Source organism: Entelurus aequoreus, linkage group LG04 (genome assembly GCF_033978785.1).
Source record: "Entelurus aequoreus isolate RoL-2023_Sb linkage group LG04, RoL_Eaeq_v1.1, whole genome shotgun sequence".
NCBI classification, from domain to species: Eukaryota; Metazoa; Chordata; class Actinopteri; order Syngnathiformes; family Syngnathidae; genus Entelurus; species Entelurus aequoreus.
In genome coordinates this window covers 4,833,054-4,856,638 of record NC_084734.1, presented here as the reverse complement: position 1 = coordinate 4,856,638, position 23,585 = coordinate 4,833,054, and the positions used below count along the sequence as shown (strand labels likewise).

Below are 23,585 nucleotides of genomic sequence, written 5' to 3'. Positions count from 1 at the left end.
AAAAAAAAAATTAATTAAATTTAAAAAATTAAAAATGTATAAAAAATTCATTAAAATATCGATAAGTGTCTAAATACATTACCGGTACTAAAATATTGGTATCGGGACAACCCTACCCTCTAGGGATGTTGCAGCAGGTGAGTGCGTGTGCACAGAAGGTTATCCAGAAGGACTGAGTGTACGTGAGAGGATGCTGAGAAGCGGCAGTCACTTCCAAGACGTTTGTCTCGGCTGACTGCCGTGCACAGCCACTGGGGGTCAGCAAGCAGCTGAATGACATCTGACCTTTCCTGCTGATGAAAAAATCATGTGCTGCCACATTCACTCTGGACCACCTGCAGGTCAGCGTGCACGCTGGGAAGCTGCAAGTGTGTCGCCATGTACTGCATGTAGTTTCATGTTGTCAAGTGAATGTCAAACCAATGGCTCGTTTCCCCCCGACCACCGTCTTCCTCTCCCCGTGTGTCTTCCTCACGCTTTCACCTTCTTGTCATATCCCACAAAATGCTAGCATCACATGCAGTCACCGGCCGGTCGACAGCCTGCTTTAATCCCGTACAAGACACCATGACGATACTCAGGGAGCTAATTACACGGGAGACCGACAGAGAGGGAGGGGGTGTGTTACCATGGAAACCAGGTGGAGCCGGGCCGCATGTAATGTGTGTTGCTGGATCCGAGGGTGGGCAACGTTTTGGGTCAATGTGTATGGATTCATGTGCGGAATGGCCAGTGGACAGCAGGGGCCAACTTGTGTGTGTGTTCTTGTATTCCTACCCTTCTTGAGACATCAACAAGGAAAAGTACCTTCCATATGAGGAGCGGTGAACAAGTTAGGACCGAAATTATGGTCCCAATACAGAAAACCATCGCATCTAATATAGAGCCAAATACTAAAGTCTGTGAACATTGCTCCAAAGTCTGGATTTTTTGTTGATTTAATGTGCATCCATCCAGCCGTCCTCTTCCGCTTATCTGAGGTCGGGTCGCGGGGGCAGCAGCCTAAGCAGGGAAACCCAGACTTTTTATTACAATGTTTAGACTTTTTTCATATAAAATTGGGAACAATTTTTCATATTCTTTCTGTTTCTGTAATATTGCAATATTTTCTTGTAAAAGTATTACTTTTTACTGCAATATGGTGACATTTGTCATATAAAATTCAGACTTTTATCACAATATTGCCAATTTTTTGTTGTTCTTGTAAAATAACAAAGTAGGACCGAAATCATGGTCCCAATACGGAAAACCATCGCATCTAATAGAGAGCCAAATACTAGAGTCCGTGAACATTGCTCCAAAGTTTGGATTTTTTGTTGATTTAATGTGCATCCATCCATCCATCCGTCTTCTTCCGCTTATCTGAGGTCGGGTCGCGGGGGCAGCAGCCTAAGCAGGGAAGCCCAGACTTTTTCTTACAATGTTTAGACTTTTTTCATATAAAATTGGGAACAATTTCTCATATTCTTTCTGTTTCTGTAATATTGCAATATTTTCTTGTAAAAGTATTACTTTTTACTGCAATATGGTGACATTTGTCATATAAAATTCAGACTTTTATCACAATATTGCCAATTTTTTGTTGTTCTTGTAAAATAACAAATTAGGACCGAAATCATGGTCCCAATACGGAAAACCATCGCATCTAATAGAGAGCCAAATACTAGAGTCCGTGAACATTGCTCCAAAGTCTGGATTTTTTGTTGATTTAATGTGCATCCATCCATCCATCCATCCGTCTTCTTCCGCTTATCTGACGTCCGGTCGCGGGGGCAGCAGCCTAAGCAGGGAAGCCCAGACTTTTTCTTACAATGTTTAAACTTTTTTCATATAAAATTGGGAACAATTTCTCATATTCTTTCTGTTTCTGTAACATTGCAATATTTTCTTGTAAAATTATTACTTTTTTATGTAAAATTATTACTTTTTACTGCAATATGGTGACATTTGTCATATAAAATTCAGACTTTTATCACAATATTGCCAATTTTTTTGTTGTTCTTGTAAAATAGTGACTATTTTTGGTGTAAAATGTCATAATTTTGCCGACGAAAATTCCGATTTAATATTATAATATTGCCAATATTTTAAAATGTTCTTGTAAAATTGCGACTGTTATTGAGTAAAATTCCAAATGTATCATAATATTGCAAAAATGTTCAGTTTTTCTTATAAAATTTTGACTTGGGTTGAGTAAAATTACGACTTTTATTATAATACTAGAGGTAGGCATTTTAAGGAGGTCTCAAGAAGGTAACAAATACAAGAGAGAGAGTGTGTGTGTGAGTGTGGGTGTGTGTGTTCTTGTATTTCTACCCTTTTTGAGACATCAACAAGGAAAAGTACCTTCCATATGAGGACCGGTGAACAAGTTAGGACCGAAATCATGGTCCCAATACGGAAAACCATCGCATCTAATAGAGAGCCAAATACTAGAGTCCGTGAACATTGCTCCAAAGTCTGGATTTTTTGTTGATTTAATGTGCACGCAAAAGTAAACAAATTGAAATGCGCACCCTTTGGCCAAAATTAATTTAAAAAATTTAAAAAGATGTATATAGAGACATACTGTAATAACTTGAAGTAAATAATGAAGATTAAAAACCAATTACAAACAAAAAAATCTAAAATTAACTAAAAGGAGTCTTTTTCTCACAATATTTAGACTTTTTTCATATAAAATTGGGAACAATTTCTCATATTCTTTGTAATTCTGTAACATTGCAATTTTTTTATGTAAAATTATTACTTTTTACAGCAAAATGGTGACATTTGTCACATAAAATACAGACTTATCACAATATTGCCAATTTTTTTGTTGTTCTTGTAAAATAGTGACTATTTTTGGAGTAAAATTATGACTGTCATAATTTTACCAACGAAAATTGTGATTCATTATTATAATATTGTCAATATTTTAAAGCTTTCTTACAAAATTGTGACTTTTGTCAAGTAAAATTACGACTCTTTTCATAAAATTGCCAACATTTTGAGCTTTTTCTTGTAAAATTGCGACTGTCATTGAGTAAAATTCCAACAAATACAAGAATGTGTGTGTGTGTGTTCTTGTATTTCTACCCTTCTTGAGACATCAACAAGGAAAAGTACCTTCCATGTGAGGACCGGTGAACAAGTTAGGACCGAAATCATGGTCCCAAATAAGGAAAACCATCGCATCTAATAGAGAGCCAAACACTATAGTCCGTGAACATTGCTCCAAAGTCTGGATTTTTGTTGATTTAATGTGCACGCAAAAGTAAACAAATTGAAATGCGCACCCTTTGGCCAAAATTAATTTAAAAAAATTTAAAAAATGTATATAGAGACATACTGTAATAACTTGAAGTAAATAATAAAAATTAAAAACCAATTACAAACAAAAAAATCTAAAATGATCTCACAATGTTTAGACTTTTTTCATATAAAATTGGGAACAATTTCTCATATTCTTTCTAATTCTGTAACATTGCAATTTTTTATGTAAAATGATTACTTTTTACTGCAAAATGGTGACATTTGTCACATAAAATACAGACTTTTATCACAATATTGCCAATTTTTTTGTTGTTCTTGTAAAATAGTGACTATTTTTGGAGTAAAATTATGACTGTCATAATTTTACCAACGAAAATTGCGATTCATTATTATAATATTGTCAATATTTTAAAGCTTTCTTACAAAATTGTGACTTTTGTCAAGTAAAATTACGACTCTTTTCATAAAATTGCCAACATTTTGAGCTTTTTCTTGTAAAATTGCGACTGTCATTGAGTAAAATTCCAACAAATACAAGAATGTGTGTGTGTGTGTTCTTGTATTTCTACCCTTCTTGAGACATCAACAAGGAAAAGTACCTTCCATGTGAGGACCGGTGAACAAGTTAGGACCAAAATTATGGTCCCAAATAAGGAAAACCATCGCATCTAATAGAGAGCCAAACACTATAGTCCGTGAACATTGCTCCAAAGTCTGGATTTTTTGTTGATTTAATGTGCACGCAAAAGTAAACAAATTGAAATGCGCACCCTTTGGCCAAAATTAATTAAAAAAAATAAAAAAAAATGTATATAGAGACATACTGTAATAACTTGAAGTAAATAATAAAAATTAAAAACCAATTACAAACAAAAAAATCTAAAATGATCTCACAATGTTTAGACTTTTTTCATATAAAATTGGGAACAATTTCTCATATTCTTTCTAATTCTGTAACATTGCAATTTTTTATGTAAAATGATTACTTTTTACTGCAAAATGGTGACATTTGTCACATAAAATACAGACTTTTATCACAATATTGCCAATTTTTTGGTTGTTCTTGTAAAATAGTGACTATTTTTGGAGTAAAATTTTGACTGTCATAATTTTACCAACGAAAATTGCGATTCATTATTATAATATTGTCAATATTTTAAAGATTTCTTACAAAATTGTGACTTTTGTAGAGTAAAATTCCGACTCTTTTCATAAAATTGTCAACATTTTAAGCTTTTTCTTGTAAAATTGCGACTGTTGTCGAGTAAAATTCCAACTTTTTTCATAATATTGCACACATGTTCAGTTTTTCTTGTGAAATTTTGACTTGCGTTGAGTAATATTACGACTTTTATTATAATACTAGACTTTTATCACAATATTGCCAGTTTTTTTGTTGCTTTTGTAAAATAGTGACTATTTTTGGAGTAAAATTATGACTTCTGTCATAATTTTGCCAACAAAAATTGCGATTCATTATTATAATATTGTCAATATTTTAAAGCTTTCTTACAAAATTGTGACTTTTGTCGAGTAAAATTCCGACTCTTCATAAAATTGCCAACATTTTAAGCTTTTTCTTGTAAAATTGCGACTGTTATTGAGTGAAATTCCAACTTTTATCATAATATTGCACACATGTTCAGTTTTTCTTGGGAAATTTTGACTTGCGTTGAGTAATATTAGGACTTTTATTATAATGCTAGAGGTCGGTATTTTTCGGAGGTCTCAAGAAGGTAACAAATACAAGAAAATGTGTGTGTGTGTGTGTGTGTGTGTGTGTGTGTGTGTCCGTCCGCGGGTCTAAATCGGTTGGGATTCATCCCGTGTCAAAGCGCTGAGGGAACCTCCAGTAATGGATGAAGCGCTGAGGGACTAATAGAAAAAACAGCAGCCCAATAAAAGGAGGCTTGCTGAGTTGAAGTGAGAAAACAATTAAGCGACGCCTCGAGCCCAGATATGAAAAATCACCATTTTCTTATTGTGATGATCTTGTCCTGTAGTTTTCATTGCCTGTACTTTTCCATCTCTCCTCCGTCACTGCTGCTCACCGGTGTACCTTTTTAAACTACCGTATTTTCCGGACTATAAGGCGCACTTAAAATCCTTTCAATTTCTCAAAACTCGACAGTGCCCCTTATACATAGAACATTACACACCGCATCAAAATGTTTTAGTAGGACTTTGGTAAGCTATGAAGCCACACCACTTGATGGATTGTACTGTGCTTCAACATAGGAGTATTATTATGGTGTGTGTATAAGGTAAGACATATTATCTGGCGTTTTGTTTTGCAATATTATGCAAAAGCAACTTTTCTTACCTTCTGGTACCCGCTGATCTGTATTTGGGATCTGCATGAATCCTAAAAAAATGCATGCGTCCGCCTTTGTAGTCCGTGTTGACACGGTAGTGGATAAGCTTCTTCTTTTTCTCTATCTTCTTGTTATGTGACATTCATCCTCCGCTGTTGCCATTTCTAATATAAAGTAGTGTAAAGTTCTTACTAGAGATGTCCGATAATGGCTTTTTTGCCAATATCCGATATTGTCCAACTCTTAATTACCGATTCTGATATCAAGCGACACCGATATATACAGTGGTGGAATGAACACATTATTATGCCTAATTTTGTTGTGATGCCCCGCTGGATGCATTAAACAATGTAACAAGGTTTTCCAAAATAAATCAACTCAAGTTATGGAAAAAAATGCCAACAAAGTGCATTATTTTTTTTAACATGCCTCAAAATAGCAGCTTAGAATTTGGGACATGCTCTCCCTGAGAGAGCATGAGGAGGTTGAGGTGGGCGGGGTTTGGGGCGGGGTTCTAGGGGGTAGCAAGGGTGTATATTTTAGCATCCCGGAAGAGTTAGTGCTGCAAGGGGTTCTGGGTATTTGTTTTGTTGTGTTTATGTTGTGTTACGGTGCGGATGTTCTCCCGAAATGTGTTTGGCATTCTTGTTTGGTGTGGGTTCACAGTGTGGCACATATTTGTAACAGTGTTAAACTTGTTTTCATACGGCCACCCTCAGTGTGACCTGTATGGCTGTTGACCAAGTATGAGTTGCATTCACTTGTGTGTGTGAAAAGCCGTAGATATTATGTGACTGGGCCGGCACGCAAAGGCAGTGCCTTTAAGGTTTATTGGCGCTCTGTACTTCTCCCTACGTCCGTGTACACAGCGGCCTTTTAAAAAGTCATACGTTTTACTTTTTGAAACCAATACTGATAATTTTGAAGCCTAAAATAGCAGAAGGGAGACCCCCGGACTGTTGAACAACTTAAGCTGTACATCAAGCAAGAATGGGAAAGAATTCCACTTCAAAAATGTGTCTCCTCACTTCCCAAACCTTTACTGAGTGTTGTTAAAAGGAAAGGCCATGTAACACAGTGGTGAACATGCCCTTTCCCAACTACTTTGGCTTGTGTTGCAGCCATGAAATTCTAAGTTCATGATTATTCGCACAAAAAAAATAAAGTTTATGAGTTTGAACATGAAATATGTTGTCTTTGTAGCATATTCAACTGAAAATGGCTTGAAAATTATTTGCAAATCATTGTATTCCGTTTATATTTACATCTAACACTATTTCCCAACTCATATGGAAACGGGGTTTGTAATCCGGTGCGCCCTATGGTCCGGAAAATATGGTAGTCTGAGCCTTGCTGCCACCTAGCTGGAGGTGTGTGTATTGTTCAAGCTTGAATAAAAATGCCTACCTTGATCCCCCAGGTATTCCCGTCCAGCTTTACGGTCACACCAGCCTTCAGTCGTTTGATTCCTGTCTCGCTCTCTCCACAGTTTGTCGCCCACCCTAACTGTCAACAGCAGCTGCTGACCATTTGGTACGAGAACCTTCCCGGTTTGAGGCAGCAGTCCGTCGGGGTGAAATGCTGGACTGTGCTGGGTGTTGCTGCGGGCCTGCCGTTCTTGGCTGTGGCCTACTGGATCATGCCATGTAGCAAGGTAATAACACATCCATTGTTTTTATGAGCACGTTCTGCTGGTATCGCTAACGGCACTAAAAGGCAAATTTATGATTCCATGCTGATGTGCACCAATAAAGAAAAGTTTGAAACAGTCTTAGTATTCATTGCAGAACTGTAGCATGGCAAATTCGCTGTAAATATGCTGTGATGCCTGGAGTTTAAATGCTCACACTATGATGAATAAATACAATCACATGACCAATGGTTTTAAATACAAATTATTACAGTGTTTCCCATAAACTGCCAAGATACCTGTGGTGGTGGGGGCGTGGCTATGGCCGTGGTCACCATGACATCATCGAGTAATTTGCATAATTTACTACAATGATATGATTTTCTCTAAAAAGGCTCAAAAAATGTATACTTACTAATTAATAATAACAGTTTTGTTTTAAGCGTCCATCCATCCATTTTACAATATAATTACAACACTTTATGTACATATTTATATACATATTTGAACAATAAGTTATTCACTGAAATATATTTATTAATTGTGGTTCTTACAAACAATATATCTTATAAAATATAAAAGCTAAAATGTCTCATAAAGCTCTGCCCCTTTAATTAGTGCATACTAAATAATTTAACTTTAGCCTACTACTACCAGCATATTATTTACCAGCAACATAAAGTGAAACAGAGGCAGAGGTGTCCTGCCACAGTCAGTAACAAATAAACAGAAAACAGTAGTGGTGGTAGATAGACACAGAGCTTCATCAAACATCAGGGGCCGTACTTATCAAGCTTCTTAGAATTACTCCTAAGAAGTCTGCTAAGAGTTGACTTAAGAGTAAATAAATTATTCGCTGAAAGCTGCACTTAAAAGTTAGTTATCAAGCGTCTTACTCACACTTTCAGCGAAGTGTAGGACTGAATCTTAAGTGTCACACTCAGAGCTGAATTACGACATTACTATGTGCCGTAAACGCAATTTTAGGAATCCGTTGTCTAAGAATAAAGAAATATCTTGGAAATATTTAAGTGGACAATGGGAGTGTATATTTTGACAATAAACTACAAAATAATACAAAACAAACTAGTCCCCGCCGGCACTCACGCTACCGCTCCCTCTCTTCTCTCGCCCACACACTCACTGACGTCACTCACCTCACGGCCACACACATACGCTACTGTCATAACATTTTCTTTCCAATTCATTAATTAGGCAACTAATTTGAAAGTGGTGTGGGTGGCTCTATATATACTAGCCCACTGCAGACACATGCAGAAATCAACAAGGAATCGAAAAGTATTAAATCTGTGACAAAAATAATATCCGCTCTGTCTAAACGATACCGTTTGATCAGCTGCTCGTCATCAAAAAAAACAAAACATTGTTCCGTTCCCTGAACGTTGGCGCACGTCTCTCTCGCCTCAGTGCCATCCCCTGCTGGCAACTCCTAACCACTTAAGACACCTCTGAAGGTCTCTTAAATATCGTGGAGAGTAGGAGTGATTCTTAGACTTAAGAACGTTGATAAAAAAGCTTTTATTCTTAAGTTTGAGAGTAGGACTAAATTTCGCAAATTCTCAGGACTTAAGTGTAAAATGGCACTCTAAGAAGCTTGATAAGTACGGCCCCAGGACTCTGTTCACAGTTCTTCACAGTTGGTGGTGAATTGAATGATTTTGTAAATAAGATTCGAGACGTTCTACACCAGACGGCCATTGTAACCATGGAGACATGGAAACAATTGAGACTACTCACAATTAGTTTCTGTATTGTAGAATAGAATAGAATATGTCTTGATTGTCATTTTCTACCTTGTACAACGACATTGCAAGCACACTCATTTAGTGCAAATTCATAATGACACATAAAAAAAAGACTAACATGATAATGTTCGCGGGAAATCATTACTGAGAAGAACTACAAACGCTGTTGATTGAACTTATTTGATGACATTTGCACACAAGAGTGTTGGTTGAAAGGAACACCTTGACTCATTTTCTGAAATTCACTGAACTTGTTAAAAGGTTTCTGCGCTTTTTCTCTACTTTAAGTTGTCATGACTCTTCTTACTTAGCTGTGATGGGCTATTTGTTCTGTCAACTTGACAACAATAGTCCTTCCGACTCGAGGCCAAAAACACTTTTAACAGTGTCAGTAACCAATACACAATTCTGAAAGGGATCTCATAAAAAAGTAGTCCCCCCTCTTCAAGTACACGTATTTAGCATTAAATTAAAATACTACATTTTCTGGACCATAAGCCGCACCCGTGTATAAACTGCGGCCACTAAATTTTAGGGAGGTATATATATATCTATCTATATGTATTTATGTATATATATATATATATATATATATATATATATATATATATATATATATATATATATATATATATATATATATATATATATATATATATATATATATATATATATAAAATATATATATATAAAATCATAAAATCATATTAATCTCGTAAAGTATGAATAGAGACTGCTAATATATATTAATATATATATATATATATATCTCCATAATATATATATATATATATATATATATATATATATATATATATATATATATATATATATATATATATATATATATATATATATATATATATATATATATATATATATATATATATATATATATATATATATCTCCATAATATATATATATATATATATATATATATATATATATATATATATATATATATATATATATATATATATATATATATATATATATATATATATATATAAATATGTATATATATATATATATATATATATATATATACATAATTATATATATATATTAGCAGTCTCTATTCATAGTTTACGAGATTAATATGATTTGCAAGATTTTTATCCAGATTCTTCTTCCTTGTGCTTTTATAAACATTTCTTAAAGTGGATCATTTTATTACATTGTTAGATTTTTTTTGCGAAGAAAAATCCATAGTCTACGGCACCTTTGTATACGCCACAGAGTTCAAAGCTTGGAAAGAAAGTAGCGGCTTTCTTTTACGGAAAATACAGTATATGTTCACCATTGTAAATCACATGCTTTATCAAGAGATGTAATTGTGCTCCTACACAGCATCGCTGTTCTTTTTGGGACCTTTTTTGTCCTCTCGTCTCCAGGGAGATTCCAACTCTGGGCGCCACGGGGGAAGAACATGAATCAATACCTACTGGGCACTATTTTTAATCCATTGAGCATTGATGGGAAGGCTGGATATCATTGATTGCACTAATTGTAGTCAAGTTCCCTCTACACTTTTAGTCAAAATGATACAATAGTGAAGGTTTGAACGATTGTGGGATTAAAGGCCTACTGAAATGAATTGTTTTTATTTAAACGGGGATAGCAGATCTATTCTATGTGTCATACTTGATCATTTCGCAATATTGTCATATTTTTGCTGAAAGGATTTAGTATAGGACAACGACGATAAATATTGCAACTTTTGGTATCTGATAAAAAAAAGGCTTGCCCCTACCGGAAGTAGCGTGACGTAGTCAGTTGAACATATACGCAAAGTTCCCTATTGTTTACAATGATGGCCGCATGAAGTGAGAGAGATTCGGACCGAGAAAGCGACCGTTTCCCCATTAATTTGAGCGAGGATGAAAGATTTGTGGATGAGGAAAGTGAGAGTGAAGGAGTAGTGGGGAGTGGAAGCGATTCAGATAGGGAAGATGCTGTGAGAGCCGGGGGTGACCTGATATTCAGCTGGGAATGACTACAACAGTAAATAAACACAAGACATATATATACTCTATTAGCCACAACACAACCAGGCTTATATTTAATATGCCACAAATTAATCCCGCATAACAAACACTTAGGTGTTTGTTATGCTAGCTCCTAGCTACTAGCTCGAGCTAGTTATAGCAAGTGATCAAATGTTTGGAAGCGTACTCACGGTATCGCGTCTGCGTCTGTTAACGAAGTCAAAGTCCTCCTGGTAAGAGTCTCTGTTGTCCGAGTTCTTCGATCTTGACTGCATCTTTCTGGAATGTAAACAATGAAACACCGACTGTGTTGTGTTGCTGCTGACTTCCCTCGCAAAATACTCCGCTTCGCACCGACAACTTTCTTCTTTGCTTGCTCAGCTTCTTTCTCCATAATGCAATGAACAAATTGCAACAGATTCACCAACACAGATGTCCAGAATACTGTGGACTAATGAGATGAAAACAGAGCTATTTCGTATTGGATTCAATGGAGTCCGAATACTTCCGTTTCAACGATTGACGTCACACGCATACGTCATCCTCAAAGGCGTTTTGAACCGTAAGTTCCCCGGGAAATTTAACTTTAAGTTAACCCGGCCGTATTGGCATGTGTTGCAATGTTAAGATTTCATCATTGATATATAAACTATCAGACTGCGTGGTCGCTGGTAGTGGCTTTCAGTAGGCCTTTAAGAGACAACAATGCCTGCGCCTTCATAGCTCATCACTATTTAGTTTTTTTACTGTGGAAAAACATTTTAAAGGTTTCCTCTACTTGCCATGTACCGTATTTTCCGGACCATAGGGCGCACCGGATTATAAGGCGGGTCTAGTCAGGTCTATTTTCATACAAAAAGCGCATCGGATTATAAGGCTCATTAAAGGGGTCATATTATTTGTATTTTGTTCTAAATGTAAAAGACTTCCTTGTGGTCTACATAACATGTGATGGTGGTTCTTTGCTCACAATGTTGCATAGATGATGTTTTACACATCATCTTCAAGTCGCTTTCTGACAGTCGCTTCAGGATGCGCCGTTTTGTGGGCGGTCTTATTTACATGCCTCCACTTGGACAGCGTCTTCTCCCCGTCATCTTTGTTGTAGTGGTGTAGCGTGCAAGGACGGGAGTGGAAGAAGTGTCAAAAGATGGCGCTAACTGTTTTAATGACATTCACACTTTACTTCAATCAATAACAGAGCAGCATCTCCTCATCCGTGGCTCACTAGTGCAACAACAACGCCCGAAATGTGTCCCGTGAAACACCATCCGACTGGAACTCTAATAACTAAAGTTCCTTGGGTGAATAATGTAAACTCACTACACCGGTATGTTTTAGTGCTTTCATGGTGAGTTTACTGACAGATATAAGTAAGAACTTTACACTACTTTACATTAGAAATGGCAACAGCAGAGGATGAATGTCACGTAACAAGAAGATAGAAAAAAAGAAGAAGCTTATCGACTACGGCGTCGCCACGGACTACAATGGCGGAAGCATCCAGATTTTCAGGACTTATGCAGATCCCAAATACAGATCAGCAGGTACCAGAAGGTAAGAAAAGTTGCTTCTGCATAATATTGCGAAACAAAACGCCAGATAATATGTCTTACCTTATACACACACCATAATAATACTCGTATGTTGACAATCCATCAAGCGGTGTGGCTTCATAGCTTACCAAAGTCGTACTAAAACACTTTGATAGATTTGTGAGCGCCGTGTGTAATGTTCTATATTTTCAATGGAACATATACAATCTTGGTGTTGTTTACTTGAGTCATATTGCAGTTTACACGTATCTCTTATGTGTGACTGCCGTCTACCGGTCACACTTATCATTAAAGCATGTACCAAATATAATTGCTTTGAGGTTGGTAAGCACAACCACAATTATACCGTACACTGTCGATTTTTGAGAAAATTAAAAGATTTTAAGTGCGCCTTAAAGTCCAAAAAATACGGTAATAAGACTATCGAGGTTGGTAAGCGCAACCACAATTATACCGTACTCTGTCCATTTTTGAGAAAATGAAAGGATTTTAAGTGCGCCTTAAAGTCCAAAAAATATGGTAATAAGACTATCTTATGTGTGACTGCCATCTACCGGTCACACTTATCATTACAGCATGTACCAAATATAATTGCTTCGAGGTTGGTAAGCACAACCACAATTATACCGTACACTGTCGATTTTTGAGAAAATGAAAGGATTTTAAGTGCGCCTTAAAGTCCCAAAAATACGGTAATAAGACTATGTTATGTATGACTGCCATCTACTGGTCACACTTATCATTACAGCATGTACCAAATATAATTGCTTCGAGGTTGGTAAGCACAACCACAATTATACCGTACACTGTCGATTTTTGAGAAAATGAAATGATTTTTAAGTGCACCTTAAAGTCCCAAATATACGGTAATAAGACTGCTGTGGATATGAGTATTATTCCCCGTGGACGTGGTGGAGCTCGCACAGGTTGCAGAATTCCTGCAGAAGAGCCGCACAACACCCTTTTTGACTCTGTTGGAATATGCCTACTTTCTCCCAGCATTAGTATGCTGAAAGAAGCATCAGCTTTTGTGAACATCGCCTCGGTTAAACAAAAGAATGAAAGATACCTGGGAGGGTTTTCAAGCCTCAACAGTTGTCAGCCTAATCTCAAACCACCATCACACTGCAATGGATGGCTGAGATGCATCAACCTTGTCAGCGCAGCTCGCTGTTGTGAAGGAGGAAGAGAGTGACAGGAGTTTAGACTTGACTTTTTTTTTCAACATACTGTGTGTGTGTGTGTGTGTGTGTGTGTGTGTGTGTGTGTGTGTGTGTGTGTGTGTGTGTGTGTGTGTGTGTGTGTGTGTGTGTGTGTGTGTGTGTGTGTGTGTGTGTGTGTGTGTGTGTGTGTGTGTGTGTGTGTGTGTGTGTGTGTGTGTGTGTGGCATGGAATCCACAGTGGGACCAAATGTGTTAGAGTGCATGCATAAAGTAGCTGTCTCCTGTGGGAAGATAATATTGAACACAGCAGGCTTGTGAGGAGAAAGTGCAGCATATATTTTCTCATTCAGTTTGTAGGCTTTTTCCTACACCACCTCCTGCAGGACAAATGTTCAAGAGAATGCCAACTCCACCTGCATATTTGCTGTATTGTGATATGATTTTAGTCTGTAGTTTATCACACTTTTGCTTGCGTCTTGTGTGTACATCAATCAATTGATGTTTACTTACATAGCCCTGAATCCCGAGTGTCTCAAAGGGCTGCACAAGCCACAACGACGTGTATTATTTCCCTCTCAGCTCAGAAATGCAAAGACAGGTAACATTAATACGATGAACCATCGACTGCAGCGAGAGAGGGTGTTGTTTCTCTTCTTCATCTTCACCGTGCTAATCCACAGACCTTAAAGGCCTACTGAAATGATTTTTTTTTATTTAAACAGGATTAGCAGATCCATTCTATGTGTCATACTTGATCATTTTGCGATATTGCTGAAAGGATTTAGTAGAGAACAACGTCGATAAAGTTCGCAACTTTTGGTCTCTGATAAAAAAAAAACCTTGCCCCTACTGGAAGTAGCGTGACGTTGTCAGTTGTTCACTCCCTCATATTTTCCTAGTGTTTTCAACGCAGTTAGAGCGATTCTGACAATTACCCCATTAATTTGAGCGAGGATGAAAGATTTGTGGATGAGGAACGTTAGAGTGACGGACTAGAATCCAGTGAAATACATGTTTTTTTTCGCTCTGACCGTAACTTAGGTACAAGCTGGCTCATTGGATTCCACACTCTCTCCTTTTTCTATTGTGGATCACGGATTTGTATTTTAAACCACCTGGGATACTATATCCTCTTGAAAATGAGAGTCGAGAACGCAAAATGGACATTCACAGTGACTTTTATCTCCACGACAATACATTGGCGAAATGCTTTAGCTACGAGCTAATGTGATAGCATCGTGCTTTAACTGCATATAGAAACAAAAAAATAAACCCCTGACTGGAAGGATAGATAGAAAATCAACAATACTATTAAACCGTGGACATGTAAATACACGGTTAATGCTTTCCAGGCTGGCGAAGGTTAACAATGCTGTGCTAACGACGCCATTGAAGCTAACTTAGCAACTTAGCAACCCAGAGCTATGCTAAAAACATTAGCTCTCCACCTACGCCAGCCAGCCCTCATCTGCTCATCAACACCCGTGCTCACCTGCGTTCCAGCGATCGGCGGAAGGACGAAGGACTTCACCCGATGCGTTTGGCGGCCCGGAGACGTAGGAAGTCAAGGTGAGGTCGGCGGCTAGCGCGTCTGCTCTCCAACAAAGTCCTCCTGGTTGTGTTGCTGTAGTCCGCTGCTAATACACCGATCCCACCTACAACTGTCTTCTTTGCAGCCTTCATTGTTCATTAAACAAATTGCAAAAGATGTCCAGAATACTGTGGAATTATGAAATGAAAACAGAGCTTTTTGTATTGGATTGTACGGGGTACCATAACTTCCGTTAAACTGACTTCGTCACGCGCATACGTCATCATACCGCGACGTTTCAGCCGGATATTTCCCGGGAAGTTTTAAATGTCACTTTATAAGTTAACCCGGCCGTATTGGCATGTGTTGCAATGTTAAGATTTCATCATTGATATATAAACTATCAGACTGCGTGGTCGCTAGTAGTGGCTTTCAGTAGGCCTTTAAACCATCACTCCATGCTTGATGGAAAACCTCAAGTTTAGTCGCACGCCATTTGCGTTCCAGCTTTCTACATGATAGTTTAAGAGTTCCAGTTTCTTCTGTAAACCGGGGGGTACACCTTTTAGGGGCCTTTTTTTTAGCTTTAGCGGTGCTATACTATCAATGGTGTCAAGCAGGGCGTCATTAAGGTTGTTAGTGAGGTTATGGACAGAGCCCACATCATTTGGGAAGTATAAAGTATACATTCCACTGCATAGTTAGATTTTTGTTGCTGGTATCTGCTTTGAAAGGAAAGATCTAGGCCACATAGTTCACACTCTGTTTGCTGCACTGTAGCCATATTGGTCAGGTGGCCCAACACTTTGTTTACGTCCGTTCAAAAGTCACATGACAGAATACGACCTGTACACCAAGGACACCACATCAGTAATGACCTTGTCTCATCCCCACACGCGTCCTTTTTACCTTGTCATTTTGTTTTTTACAGCTCGGTCAAATCCTGAGAAGCCCATTCATGAAGTTCGTGGCTCACGCGGTCTCCTTCACCATCTTCCTGGGCCTTCTGGTTGTCAACGCCTCGGATCGCTTCGAGGGGGTCAAGAACCTGCCCAACGAGACCATCACGGACCACCCGCGACAGGTGTTCCGGGTCAAGACCACCCAGTTTTCCTGGACAGAGATGTTGATCATGAAGTGGGTGTTGGGTGAGTTGTGAGAATGTTACTGAAAACTGGCAGTTCAGCGTATTGTTTCATGACCCAGGTGGTCCTCGCTTTACGACGCTCCGTGTTTTGTGTTTTACGAACGCACTCCCATAAATGAATAACAAACAAAATGTAGGGCTATAAACACTGGAATCGTTAAAGAAGAACTGTAAATTCCGGACTATAAGCCACATTTTTTTCCCTACACTTTGACAGGGCTTGTAGGAGGGTAATTGTTTGTGCTATGGCGCCATCTTTTGGACAGGTTTGCTTACTGCAGGTGCTGCAGTGTCCTTCCATTTAGTGCTTTCAACCGGAAGTAGAGTGCTGTTCAGTCTTCTAGTTCCTACTCCTATGGATTCTTCATTCATAACTCCAAGCAACATTAATATAATTAAAGCTGTTCATACTTCCTAAACCGTCTGTAGGAGTGTTTTCATGCATATTCGTATGTGTTATGGTGATGTTACCACATAAGCCTCATTCGCATTAGTTCATATGCTCACACGCTTACGAGTGTCTATGTTAGTATTGTTTACTTCCAATGGCATTCTTTTTGTATTGTTTGAGTTTCACAACATCCTTAGTAAATTCACCAAAATGTCAACGCTATTTGTAGTTGTTTAGCTGATTGGAGAGCTAGCTTCCGCAGCTAGCGGGTCCATGACGATGACTTCTGTTTTGTTTGATCAGCCGTTTTACTGCTACAGGCACCGTTTGGAAATAATTAAGGTATTTAAATAAACATTTACAAAATATCAATCCATTTTCTTCCGCTTATCCGAGGTCGGGTCGCGGGGGCAGAAGCCTAAGCAGATAAGCCAGGACTTCCCTCTCCCCAGCCACTTGGTCCAGCTCCTCCCGGGGGATCCCGAGGCGTTCCCAGGCCAGCCGGGAGAGATAGTCTTCCCAACGTGTTCTGGGTCTTCCCCGTGGCCTCCTGCTGGTCGGACGTGCCCTAAACACCTCCCTAGGGAGGCGTTCGGGTGGCATCCTGAGCAGATGCCTGAACCACCTCATCTGGCTCTTCTCGATGTGGAGGAACAGCGGCTTTACTCTGAGTTCCTCACAGATGACAGAGCTTCTCACCCTATCTCTAAGGGAGAGACCCACCACCCGGCGGAGGAAACTCATTTGGGCCGCTTGTACCCGTGATCTTGTCCTTTCGGTCATAACCCAAAGCTCATGACCATAGGTGAGGATGGGAACGTAGATCGACCTTGAACTTCTCCACTTGGGGCAGGGTCTCCTCCCCAACCTGGAGATGGCACTCCACCCTTTCCCGGGCGAGAACCATGGACTCAGACTTGGAGGTGCTGATTCTCATCCCAGTCGCTTCACACTCTGCTGCGAACCGATCCAGTGAGAGGTGAAGATCCTGGCCAGATGAAGCCACCAGGACCACATCATCTGCAAAAAGCAGAGACCTAATCCTGCAGCCACCAAACCAGATCCCCTCAACGCCCTGACTGCGCCTAGAAATTCTGTCCATAAAAGTTCTGAACAGAATGGGTGACAAAGGGCAGCCTTGGCGGAGTCCAACCCTCACTGGAAACGTGTCCGACTTACTGCCGGCGATGCGGACCAAGCTCTGGCACTGATCATACAGGGAGCGGACCGCCACAATCAGACAGTCCGATACCCCATACTCTCTGAGCACTCCCCACAGGACTTCCCGAGGGACACGGTCCAATGCCTTCTCCAAGTCCACAAAGCACATGTAGACTGGTTGGGCAAACTCCCATGCACCCTCAAGGACCCTGCCCAGAGTATAGAGCTGGTCCACAGTTCCACGACCAGGACGAAAACCACACTGTTCCTCCTGAATCCGAGGTTGGACTATCCGGCGTAGCCTCCTCTCCAGTACACCTGAATAGACCTTACCGGGAAGGCTGAGGAGTTTACAAAATATTTCCGTGTAAATAACTAATTTTTCAAAGTATGTATCTGTGGCTAATAGTCCGGTGCGGTTACCATGTGGGAAACATTTCCCCTAAAATGTAGTAGGTGCGGCTGAGGTACCGGTGCGCTCTATAGTCCGGAAAAAATGGTAGTTACCGGACGTGGTGGAAGAATACACTCACACGCAGCTACGCGGAGGAAGGATGACATTGCTTATTATTTTTTTAATTGCATTACACTAAATTTAAGAACTTGTTCATAACCCGAGGACCACCTGTATTTACCTTAAAATCTGGCAAATTCATTCATTTAATACAGTGATTGTCCAACTATGGTACATGCACCGCTAGTGGTACGATCGAGTGGTACGCCAAATAATTCAAATTTGTTTAAAGTACAGTGTTTTATTTCCCTATATTCAAACAATAACACCTCTGCCTTGGTTTTTAATGTATATTTAGGCCTATTATGTGTCAGGTTCAAACACTGATGACATCTATTAAACAGACAAGAAGCAAGGAATCATGCAGAGACAGAGTTCAATTTAGCTCAATGCGGAGAGACGTTTTGGGCTGTATCCTAATTACAGAAATAACCTACGCTCTACAGTGCAGCCCACGTGCTCCTCTATTTATTTGGGAGGTCCCTGGTTACATCACTGAGGCCACACATTTCATGCAAAGCAGCTTCCAGTATGCACAATACGTGACGGAATGTGCTGGGGCCTTGTGATTTCCTTGTCTCTGCTTCGTCTGCGTGCTGTCGTCTTATCTTCGCTGAGGTCCTTGAAGTCCTTGGCTGTTAGTGGGCTAAGACAAACAAAATATCTGCGGCGAGACCACCCCTCATATGCCGTGACTGATAACAAGTTTTGTCCTTGCACGGATAGAAAAGTACAACTTGAGCACAATAGCTAATAACTATAGCAACGGCCTTTAAGCATAAGAGTTGTGTGATAACTTACACATCATTATTCTAACATTACGCTACCGTATTTTAATGTTGGTCAATATGGTGGTACTTGGAGAGCAAAGGTTTTTCTGAGGTTGTACTCGGTGAAAGAAGTTTGGGCACCACTGATCTTATACATCAGCACAACAGCCTTAAAAACTGGATACGGGGCCCAAGTTCCTGCTTTTATGTTAACAGGAAGTTGCACACAAACAAATCTACAACCTGCATGAGGGTAAGCAGCGGTAAGTAAAATCATGTTCGGTTAGATTTAAATTAGTAACACTTTTCTACTCCGAAGATGCAAGCAGAGAAAACAGGTCTACCATTTTTGGAAACAAATCTAATAGAAAGTAATATCTGAAGTTGTGCAGCATGATGATAAGAAAGTGCCGCCCCCTCCCTACATAGAAATACAACACCTATAAACATTTCATCCACCTTTATCTCCCAAACGAGTTCCACGTGTAGACGCGGTGACTTTGCAGGGCCCGGAACGTGAGGAGGAAAATACGGCGCATAAGACAGTAAGTGTAATAAGAAGATAGATGCTAGTGATCCGAGAATAATATATTCAATTATGTGGATTGATAGATAAAACAATGCAATTGTCTGTCAGACCTCAGCTGCTCATGTTTGTACACAAACACACGGCCATGTTATCTGGAGCAAACTACTTCCACAGAAAGATGCAGACTTTAATATGAAAGTATGTGTCGGGGCCAATTTCATACGTTTTGTACGTTAAAAATGCTGAAAACAATTCAATGTACATTAGGGGTGTAACGGTAGACAACAATTTCGGTTCGGTACGTAGCTCGGTTTAGAGGTCACAGTTCGGTTCATTTTCGGTACAGTGAGAAAACAACGATATACCATATTTCCTTGAATTGCCGCCGGGAATATAGTATTCGCCTGCCTAGAATTACAGCCGGGTCAAACTCGTTTCGCAAAATAATTAGCGCATGCTTGGCACTTCCGCCGGGTCAAATATGAGTCATTAAATGACTCCCACCTCCTGGTGGTAGAGGGCGCTAGCGATCCTTCTTGCGACTACTGGTACTGCAGAAGACCGGTGCTGCAGAACAAGACAACAAGCAGCAAGCGTGAGCAGCGATCGTTTGCTTGCACTTTTACCATGGAGGATTACATATCTAAAATAAAACAGTTTTCTAAACTGGACTTTCAATCGAAGCAGGAGATAATAATTAAAGGAATATCTCCATCGAGACAGAGAGACTTTTAAAACTGAAGAAAGATAAGGAAGACTGCTTTTGTTTGGAGAGGCATCTTTTCAGGTATTTGTAGCAATTCACGTTACAATTATTCATTAACAAGTGAAAAAGTCAAGTCATGTTCTTGCCGTCGATGCTGGTCAAATTCTCAGGGCGTCATGGCAAGTGACAAGGGCGTGGCGCAGTTGGGAGGGTTCCTGGTTTGATCCCCACCTACTACCGACCTCGTCACGTCCGTTGTGTCCTTGAGCAAGACACTTCACCCTTGCTCCTGATGGGTGGTGGTTAGGGCCTTGCATGGCAGCTCCCGCCATCAGTGTGTGAATGTGTGTGTGAATGTGTTTATGAATGGGTGAATGTGGAAATAGTGTCAAAGTGCTTTGAGTACCTTGAAGGTAGAAAAGGGCACAGGTTCGGTGGCCACGGATGAAGCTTCGGCTGTCCAGAGTGGGGACTCAGGGTGGACCACTCATCTGTGCATCAGTTGGGGACGTCTCTGTGCTGCTGACCTGTCTCTGCTCAGGATGGTCTCCTGCTGGCCCCACTATGGACTGGACTCTCACACTATTATGTTAGATCCACTATGGACTGGACTCTCACACTATTATGTTAGATCCACTATAGACTGGACTCTCACAATATTATGTTAGATCCACTATGGACTGGACTCTCACACTATTATGTTAGATCCACTATAGACTGGACTCTCACAATATTATGTTAGATCCACTATGGACTGGACTCTCACACTATTATGTTAGATCCACTATAGACTGGACTCTCACAATATTATGTTAGATCCACTATAGACTGGACTCTCTCACTATTATGTTAGATCCACTATGGACTGGACTCTCACACTATTATGTTAGATCCACTATGGACTGGACTCTCACACTATTATGTTAGATCCACTATGGACTGGACTCTCACACTATTATGTTAGAATCCACTATGGACTGGACTCTCACACTATTATGTTAGATCCACTATGGACTGGACTCTCACAATATTATGCTAGATCCACTATAGACTGGACTCTCACAATATTATGCTAGATCCACTATGGACTGGACTCTCACAATATTATGCTAGATCCACTCGACGTCCATTGCACCGGTCGCATCTGTGGTCCCCTCCAAGGTTTCTCATTGTTATCCCATTGGGTTGAGTTTTTCCTTGCCCTGATGTGGGATCTGAGCCGAGGATGTCATGATTGATTGATTGATTGATTGATTGATTGATTGATTGATTGAAAAGTGCTATACAAGGATATCACATTCACCATTTCAATCGTCACCCTGCACCCAGGCCTCACTTAGGACAGCCCTGATCTATCGACTTAAGATCATACGGCTTGATTGGTTCTCCTATTAGTTTTCTTGTAATGGCATTACTCCCCTCCGCTCCACTTCATGGTCGTGCACGAGTGCAATAAGCGGTCCGAGGTCTAGGTAGAACGAGGTCATTGTGATTCCAGTAATTGTTGCACAGATTCCACTGATGGCTGCAAAATTGCACCGCATCACCAAGCAATTCTCTTCTGGTTTTGGCTCCAAAGAGACGACAAATGCGAGCATGTGTCTCTTTTTCAAGTGGCGAATTCTGAGCGGTTCTTTTCTGAAATGATTGGTTTTGTGCCGCTGACATCTGGTCGTGTTGGCCTTGTCGTTTGTTGATGTGTGTGCAGGCATGATCTGGTCCGAGTGCAAGGAGATCTGGAGCGACGGGCCCAGAGAGTACATCATGCACCTGTGGAACGTCCTGGACTTCGGCATGCTGTCCATCTTCGTGGCGTCCTTCACGGCGCGCTTCATGGCCTTCCTCAAGGCGTCCAAAGCCCAGCAGTACGTGGACATGCACGTGCCCGATGAAGACCTCAGCAACGCCTCGCTGCCGGACGAGGTGGCCTATTTTACTTTTGGTGAGTCGTGGGCTTTTATTGCCTCTCAGAGCGTAATGGAACATCACATTCCGTGTTGCACAGATGGTGGAGAGGACTATTACGGCAGTTTGCTTGATTGGTCTTTCTACTTTTTGCCACCATATTTCCAAAAGATTGGAGGATAAGAGGAACTTCAGTTACATACTTCCATTTATACGTCAATTCTGTGTACTGCTTGTTCTTAATGGGGTCACAGCTGGGGCCCATCAGCCAGCTGGAGACCAGTTGCTGGTCCAGCACAGGAAACATGTAGACCAGACCTGGGCAAAGTAAGGCTCTTGCATGATATACTAGTTACTGCTGTTGTCCCGATACCAATATTTTAGTACCAGTACCAAAATGTAAATAAAGGGGACCACAACAAATTGCATTATAGGCTTTATTTTAACCAAAAAATTTAGTGTACATGAAACATATGTTTATTATTGCAATTTAGTCCTTAAATAAAATGTTGAACATACTAGACAACTTGTCTTTTAGTAGTAAGTAAACAAACAAAGACTCCTAATTAGTCTATGCAGTAACATATTGTGTCATTTATACACCTATTATTTTGTACACATTATAAAGCACAAGCTGTAAAAATGAATAATTAATCTACTTGTTCATTTACTGTTAATATCTGCTTACTTTCTCTGTTAACATGTTCTATCTACACTTCTGTTAAAATGTAATAATCACTTATTTTTCTATTGTTTGGATACTTTACATTAGTTTTGCATGATACTACAAATGTAGGTATCAATCCGATACCAAGTAGTTACAGGATCATACATTGGTCATATTCAAAGTCCTCATGTGTCCCGGGACATATTTCCTCAGTTTATAAACATGATATACATTTTTTTAAAAACAAAAGATTTTGTGATACTAAAAAATATCAATGTAATGATAGTAATATCGACTAGATACCCTCCTGTACTTGGTATCATTACAGTAGATGTCAGGTGTAGATTCACCCATGGCGTTCGTTTACATTGTGACGCCGGTGAGCTATTGTATTACTTTATTTGTCGCCATGGAGACCAGGATTAGTGATTTAAAAGTAGCTAAAACACTGTCGACTACAGATGGACTTTAGCTGCTAGCTAGCTAGCCATGTCTTAAAGCACCTCTTCCTGAGGGTGTTTCAGTGTTATAACTTCACCTTTATCTTTACTTTTTAGGGGGGGGGTGTATTTATTTTTTTTTTATTTTTT

At 39.6% G+C, this 23,585-nt stretch overlaps 1 protein-coding gene across 1 annotated transcript in view; it reads left to right on the top strand.

The window, feature by feature from the left end:
- The window catches only part of trpc7b (transient receptor potential cation channel, subfamily C, member 7b), a 90,461-nt gene that overhangs the window by 65,615 nt on the left and 1,261 nt on the right, over positions 1 to 23,585 (top strand). Inside the window, exons 4-6 of the mRNA XM_062044063.1 lie at positions 7,060 to 7,224; positions 16,137 to 16,353; positions 22,132 to 22,365. Coding sequence (XP_061900047.1) covers positions 7,060 to 7,224; positions 16,137 to 16,353; positions 22,132 to 22,365 — 616 coding nt within the window. The remainder of the gene's footprint in view (positions 1 to 7,059; positions 7,225 to 16,136; positions 16,354 to 22,131; positions 22,366 to 23,585) is intronic.